At 38.6% G+C, this 7,935-nt stretch overlaps 1 protein-coding gene across 1 annotated transcript; it reads left to right on the top strand.

Moving 5' to 3' along the window:
• The first annotated feature begins 361 nt into the window (after positions 1–361).
• Positions 362–7,183, top strand: LOC149009824 (putative voltage-gated potassium channel subunit beta). Its single transcript, XM_089162319.1, has 4 exons — positions 362–1,096; positions 3,432–3,575; positions 5,665–5,829; positions 6,728–7,183. The coding sequence occupies exons 1-4, from the start codon at positions 533–535 to the stop codon at positions 6,839–6,841; spliced, it is 987 nt and encodes a 328-aa protein (XP_089018445.1). The 5' UTR covers positions 362–532; the 3' UTR covers positions 6,842–7,183.
• The last annotated feature ends 752 nt before the right edge of the window (positions 7,184–7,935 follow it).

Below are 7,935 nucleotides of genomic sequence, written 5' to 3'. Positions count from 1 at the left end.
TTCTAGCTCGTGAAGTTGGCCAATAAATTATACTGACAAAAATAAATTGGGCAATACAAAGATATATGATATAAATAGATTAATTATGGATTTTTTTTTCATTTAGGGATAAAATGTATAAAATTAATAAAGATGAAATAGAATGATAGCGGCATGAATATCACAAATATAAAAATAATTCCGGCATGAATATCACAAATATTCCCGTTAGTTAATAGACATATATTATCATGCCAGATGCCCTTTTTCTATTGGGTATCTATGATTCTCCGTGGAGCTTCGGATGCTGACGTGTCTCATATCCCAGGCATAAGTTTTTTGTGGTATTTATTATTACATAATAATATGGATATTGGCCGTTGTTACCCATGCGGCTATGGAAAACTGAATGAATCATGCGTCGTCTCATTTTTTCTCTCTTACTCGGATTCACGACTCTCTGTGTATATTCTTAGCCTATTTATAGTGTCTGTAACGTTCTCGTATCTCAGTTCTCACTCTCTGGAACTGAACAGACTTGAAAGAGACGAAGATGCAGTACAACAACCTCGGTCGATCTGGTTTGAGAGTGAGCCAGCTCTCTTACGGAGCATGGGTGAGTTTCGGCAATCAACTAGATGTGAAGGATGTGAAGGCGTTACTCCAGTGCTGCCGTGACTGTGGCGTTAATTTCTTTGACAACGCCGAGGTTTACGCAAATGGCCGTGCTGAGGAGATTATGGGACAGGCCATGCGAGAGCTTGGATGGAAAAGATCCGATCTTGTTGTATCTACCAAGATCTTCTGGGGAGGTTCCGGACCTAACGACAAGGGTTTGTCTCGGAAGCACATCATTGAGGGCACAAAGGCTTCGTTGAAGCGACTTGACATGGATTATGTTGATCTCATTTACTGTCATCGGCCTGACATCATGACTCCCATTGAAGAGACCGTTAGGGCCATGAATTATGTGATCGATAATGGTTGGGCTTTCTACTGGGGAACCAGTGAGTGGTCGGCTCAGCAGATCACTGAGGCCTGGTCTGTTGCTGAAAGGTTGGATCTTGTTGGCCCTATTGTTGAGCAACCGGAGTATAATCTCCTCTCTCGCCATAAGGTGACTAATTCAATCGGAAATATGCCCATTTTATTGCTTGCATTTCTCCTAACCTATTTGTCCGACAATTTCGATTTTTTATTTTTGTTGTGATTATCTGTCTTAGGCATTCTGATTGAAACTCGTTGACCTAGTAGAGGCTTCAATTGGGGAACTTTGCCTTTCTCATCCCGGCCTTTAGTTGTCAAAGGAGTATCAATGGCCAACGAAATTAGACATTTGGTTTCGACGTGTTTAGATGAGATTCATTTCATTGCTTTATTTTTCTTATTAGGATATTTGTTAATGAAAAGCTCATGGAGTTCTACTCTAAGAAGTCCCAGATTTAATATTCCTTGACTCTATGGGAGCAGTGAGAATATCTGGGTACCATATTCCATTATGATCTAGGGAAAATAAGCCCTTATATGTTGTGGGTTATCCTACCACATACAGGGTAACCGAGGTACTAGTATCACCAAAGAGAAGGTGACTGAGGCGTGTCGGATGTCAAGGGTCTATCCTTCTGTTTGATGCTACAATCAGATTTGGATTGTTTTTTTCAAATTTATAAGCTATTTAGCTCACTGATTATCTTTCTGCCACTGCTTGCTGTAGTTTTTTCTTCCTATTTGGTGTTTTGTTCATTTGCATCTGTTATTGGTGCAAGTTAGTTTCCTCTGGGTTGGTATTCATATGGGCAGGATTAGGTGGCCTGCTGGAAGCAGGATATTGATATGTATAGAGATGTATCGATCCCAAAGCTGAAATGTATGATGCGTATGGAAATGTATTGATCCCCAAGCAGGATAAGTGCCGTCTTTTTATGGATACTACTGATTACATATCGGTATCAGTCACAGCTGAACCAATACACTGCCAAGCTTTTCATTTTTATATTCTGACTTTGCTTTTAGTTTGGTAGTGTTTTCTTGTTGGTGGAGTGGCCTATATGTTTTTTGCTGTGATAGCATGTTTGCAGTGATTATCCATTTCATTAGACCTATTTGTGTTCTAGTGTCAGTTTTTGATACTGCTAGAGTTGCTTATTTGATGTTCTAAATACATTGTTGCTTGAGAGACACATAGTTTATGTGAGATCTGGGACTACAGAGAGATGTGTGGACATTTATGGAAGGGTATGTGGCGAGGTGTGATAGGCTTAAAAATCCACTTGGTGAAAATATCAAAGGAAGTTACAGATTCGACGATGAGAAACTTGCATGGCAGAGATTATAAGTCATAGGAGTTGTAAAATGGCAAGCAGAGAAAACTGAGATAACTCACAAACTTGCCATCCGATGAAGGTAACAGCCAGAACTGTTGGAAGGGTCCTTTGGATTGGCTACTCTAGTGGCGGCCTGGAAAGCACAATTGGCCTAATCATACATTCAGTTTAATGTCAATTCAAATTGATGGACATGTTCCCAGAATCCATTGGTTGATGTTCAAACTAGGTTTCTGTCCAATAGGATATGATAAATGTCATAACGGTGCTGGGAAAAAGCTAAGAGAATTTGGAGGAACACATAGCAGTGTTAGGAGTTGAATAAGAACAAAGAAGATTAGTAAGAGTTTGATTGTCTGCTTTCTAGAACCGTCTGTTGCGGTAAGAAAACATGTGATAAAAGACCGGGGGGGGGGGGGATATGATCAATAGGTATCACTAGAAGGCGCCTTGCTCTTTGCTTCACCACAAGGGCTGTCATTGGTTCACTGCAGTGCAAACACTCACATACAGCATACTTAGACATCAAATCTATGCTTAGTTGTGCTTTTGTCTACATATGATAACCAATGGTCACATTAAAAGTTAGTACCTGTTCTATTTGTGTGGGGTTACTCATCTGCCAAGATATTTAGGAACCTCCAGAAGGTCCCTTGCTGTTCTTAAATTTAGAAGCTTTCTAGAATAAAATGAGACTTTTAATTGCTACTACTTAGTGACTAAGAGTCTATTATGAGAATAAAAACTAGAACAAAATAGTGACAGTTAAAATATTCTGAAGCTTCAACTCTCTGCCTCTGACTTCATGGGGCCCACATGAAGTCAACATAAACAATAATCTTGCTTGAACTGCATCAGTATGCCTTTATGGAGTAGATACATTCACCATCAATCTGAATTTTTACATTTTCACCAATTAGAATTTCCGATCATCTTTCAACGTGGCAAAACACACAGTTCATGCTGATCTAATTCAGAGTGAGGGTGTCCCGGAATATTTTCCTTAATTATTATTTTTTTTATTGTTCTTTGCACTAATATCATTTCACTATGACTCATATCAGTTTAGATTTTACTTGGTAAACTTATTTATATTAGATGTAACCTCAAGTTTTTTAATTGATTCAGGTTGAATCCGAGTACCTACCTCTGTACAGCAGATACGGTGTGGGTCTCACCACATGGAGCCCACTAGCATCGGGAGTGCTCACTGGAAAATATAATAAAGGAGTGATACCACCTGATAGTCGGTTTGCTCTAGAAAATTACAAGGTATCTACATTTCTCTTGGATTTTGGTGCTAATTTTTTCCATGCTTCTGAAATCAGCTATTTTTTGACATTAAGTCCTATACTAGTTACTATTCTTTTCAATGCCATTATGCATAAATTGTGGCTCAAAAAGAAATTAATTCCATGCATTGCAAAAATAACTACAATATTGATGGTTTATACTTTCAGTGCTTATTCTATGTGTTTCACTGGTTTATTATCTTCCTATTAATATTTTTTTCTTCTATCCATAGTAAACTTTTACTTGTAATTCATTGCTTTGCTTCATTGTGTTATTTTACTGGTCCGTAACCTTGGTAAGTTTTCACAGTGGCATCAGGTTGGCAGCCAGTGGATTTCAACGAAATTCTTTTAAATGTGAACCCTGAAAATGTACCTGTACCTTAGATTATACTAGAAGAAATCCATTTAGGTTTTATTGGAATAATCATACATATATAACATGAATGAAACAAATTGAAATTGTTACTAGATCAGAACACTATTCAACGGTAGGCAGGACCAAAAGAATGGGAAGAGAATGTGATTAGCCAGTGGTCAAAAGATATTCGTTTGGATTTGTTCAATAGCTACTTGTAGACCACTGCCTTCTGGAGGTCAAGCTGTTCTATAGCCACCCTTGCTCTTGATTCTGCTGTTTCCTCTCACTTCCCCAGAGCCTGAGGTGTCAATACTGGTAGTGATTTCAACTAGACAACAGGGGAAAATCAATAGCCAGGTCCAAAAGTGATTGCATCTGGTCCATTCCCTGATTAAAATTGTGTTAGTATGGACGGATAACAACTTGGCAAAATTTGATTCAAATCTTATGGTCACATATTGAATTATCAGGGAGTTGAAAAATTAGCAAGTCATCAAGTATTAACCACATTTAGTCACTAACAGAAAACATCAACTAAAGGACCGGAATCACAGACATGATAAGTTAGTTCAGGATTAAAAACTTGCTGAAATACCTATCAGATGGAGATCCTGGTGTTGTGATAGGTCTCAGTGATTGACAGAGTAACTCTCGGCAGAACTAGATGTTATTGGGTAGAAGCATTGCACTGTATCTGCAGCATGTGAAACTGAGAAGAAAGTAAAATATTAGTCAACATATTGACAAGTTATTAGAACAAAACAGAAACTGAGAACTGATATGCACAGAAAAGCAATGACACCAGATATCCGATCTTGATTGATTGAAGCAGAAGTGGATAGGAAGGAAGGATTTGAACTAAGCTTCTCACCAAGAACTTGACTAGCATCTTGCCAGTGCAATTGACATCCTGCCATGCTGCAACTGCATCTCGTAGAATAACTAAGCATATGGTTGAAGTATCATCAAAATTGTTGGGAGATCTAGGCCCTTGCTCCATTATTAACTTCGGAAAAGTAAACATAATAGGAACCTCCCATTCATGGGTTAAGAAGTGAGTCTTTGAGAGTAAACTACTGTGGATCTGGAATTATAGCTAGTATTTCAACCATCTAGAAACAATAACACTAGAAAAAAATATACAACTGAAAAAGTAGACCACATAATGAGGATAAAGGACCGGACTCAATAAAGGGCGAACCCAGTGCCAAAGGCTTCTGCACAAACAAAGCCCTGGGGCAGGGGGGGGGGAAGGGGGCAAGTTTTCCTACAGTCTTACCCCAACAATTTTTGCTGGAAGGGTGTTTCGATGCCTTGACCTCGGGGGCTACAATTTGCGCCAAAGGATTGGGCTCAATCTAGAACCAAAATCTCGCTAAAAACTTAGTCCAATGTTGAGCTGCATGGAACTTTGGATCTGATCTTCTTTTTCCTGTTGATAGCATTTAATCATGAATGGTGTTTTGGTGGTTCCCAAGACAACATATGTGCTGATTAATACTTGATACTTTTGAAAGAAGTTTCACTTGGATAACAACAATACTATTGCAAACTGCTTGATTTCAATAATATTTCTTTTTGTGAATTTTGCATAGAGTGCCACCCTTTTTGTGGCATAACAACACATAGGCAGGGAGGATGAATGTGCCTTTTAAGTTTCAGTCAAATAAGTCTTTCAACTAGTTAACTGCAATTTTTTTCTTTGTAGAATCTTGCCAGCAGGTCACTGGTTGACGATGTGCTGAATAAGGTTAATGGATTGAATCCAATTGCGGATGAGCTGGGTGTACCTTTATCTCAACTTGCAATTGCTTGGTGTGCAGCAAATCCTAATGTCACAACTGTTATCACTGGTGCTACGAAGGAGGCCCAAGTAAGTTTTATTTGTTGACTTAGTTTCTTAGTACTGTGGTCAACCAGTATGTGTCTTGGTTTGTTCTTCATGTTTCTTCTGGCTTCTGCATTGAACGAAAATATTTAATTCTAGAGTTTGATTCAATTAGCATCTTATGTTAATGTCATGATTGGTATTGTATTTCTTCTTTGTTTGGTTTTTATTTTTCCGGGGGGAGGGGGGGTGGTGGTGTGGGGTTGGTGCAATGGTATAGGTTGCTCCATCGGTACCAAATGGTCACCTTTTGCAGTCTGGAAACAGTCTCTTTGTGAAATCAGGCAAAATCAGGCATAAGATTGCATATGTTATGACCCTTCCTAGACCCCACTGTGGTGGGAGCTTGGATATGCCCTTTTTTCGGTTTGTGTTCAGCATTTTTAAGAAAATTATGATTTGGATGTTTTTTCCGGAGTAAGCAGTTTGGAAGCATTTGTGGCTTTTCCATTGTAAATGCATCGAAAAAGTTGAAGTTGTTGAAATTTGGTGCTCTTCATGGCCAAGAAGCTGAAGTTAGATGTTGGTTGTGGCTAAGTAGTACGTCATTATGATTGCTAAGGTGACATTAGCCAAAATGAAGAACCCTACACTGTGCTGCTTAGTTATTGGAAGAAGTGATTTCCATGTTTGATGAAGTTAACATGTTGGGTGCAACTTTATAGAGCAGAGAGGGACAAGATATCTAGAATGTGATGTGACTGCTTACACCCCATGAGTTATGTTTGATTTTTGTGGAGTATCTTTCCAACTTGTCCTTTTTCATTTCTGTGTTTCATACGTGTAGCATAAGTTCCTGTGTCCTGCTTCTTTATCAGTGTTAATGCAATTGAATTGGTGTAAGTTTTGCTTAGAGATATGCTAATGCCTTCTCAAAATGCAGATTAAGGAGAACATGAAAGCCATTGAGGTCATCCCAAAGCTGACTCCAGAAGTGATGGAGAAGATTGATCAAGTTGTCCAAAGCAAGCCAAAGCGCCCCGACTCGTTCAGGTGAAGACAGCGCTTAAGACAGGAGAAGGAAGAAGCACTCTATCGCTGATTTTTAATAAGGGGCATGCAAACGACTAGTTTATGCAATTGTTCTTCTGAGTGTTTTACGTCCGATGAACCATATTTTCCAGTTACAATAATGGGTTCCCCTTTGTTTTCTTGAATATAAGTTGAGAAACACTTGGATCTGTTCAGACCATGTGCAAGCGATGGGAAGTTCAGATGATCTTATACCAAATGAATTATAAATTTGCCATTTAAAATATCTCATATTGAGCCAGCCCAATTTAGGGCATGTATAAATCACCACCTTTTTCTTATACTTCTCAGAGTTGCAGAATGGTGTCAACCAAATAGGAAAAATTACAGTATGTGTTGCTACTTGCTTGAGATTTCATGGTTGGCAATTGGCCGGTGTGAGCTTTCCGAGTGTTTTTTTTTTTTTAATTTGAGATTATGCTGAAGACTCCTTTCCTGGCTGGATCCTACTGATATGGTTGCTTAAATTAGTCTACGCTTCCAATGAAGTGTGGAAGGCTCAAGGCAGCTCCTGCGCTTACTGATATAAAACCATGAAAGCATAGACTGCTGCCATGGGCTTTTCTCCTTGAAGCACACCAGCCCTAAGTAGTTCCCTTTTTAACACCTAAAAAAGCTTCAGATTTGCTGAAGGAGTAGTGCCATGTTGTGGAGTTTGAATTGGGTTTTTGCTCTCTTCATATTTTTTGTCACATGACAAAGGTGAGGTTTATTTTGACGTATTAACAAAATGATTTGGCCATGGGACCCTCAGTGGATATCATGTGGGTCCTATCTCTATTGTGTAATAGAAAAGTGTGAACAGAGTACAGACCTACTCTAACAACTAGCAGATTTGAACATTTTGTTGTGAGAAATTCTTATTTTTTGTTAGTGCTAATCAATGCCTAAAGTTTACCATATAAAGAAAATTCATTGCGAAACATGGGTTAGCGAGAATACCCACCTCAGCTCCTCTGAAAGATTCAAGATGGCAAGGTGAACCATCTAAATCCTGATTATTCTTGTTTAAAATTCTAAGCATGTTTACCAAATGTTTTTCTATTTTATAGTCAACAA

This window comes from Hakea prostrata, chromosome 7 (assembly GCF_041222555.1).
Source record: "Hakea prostrata isolate BN-2017 chromosome 7, UWA_Hpros_2, whole genome shotgun sequence".
NCBI lineage: Eukaryota > Viridiplantae > Streptophyta > Magnoliopsida > Proteales > Proteaceae > Hakea > Hakea prostrata.
This window is presented reverse-complemented; position numbering and strand designations above follow the sequence as displayed.

Bases quoted from the DNA above. Each gene is read 5' to 3' on its own strand.
- LOC149009824 (XM_089162319.1), top strand. From the start codon at position 533: ATGCAGTACAACAACCTCGGTCGATCTGGTTTGAGAGTGAGCCAGCTC. The intron at 1,097-3,431 runs GTGACTAATTCA...TAATTGATTCAG, and splicing joins ATCTCCTCTCTCGCCATAAG to GTTGAATCCGAGTACCTACC. The intron at 5,830-6,727 runs GTAAGTTTTATT...CTCAAAATGCAG, and splicing joins GTGCTACGAAGGAGGCCCAA to ATTAAGGAGAACATGAAAGC.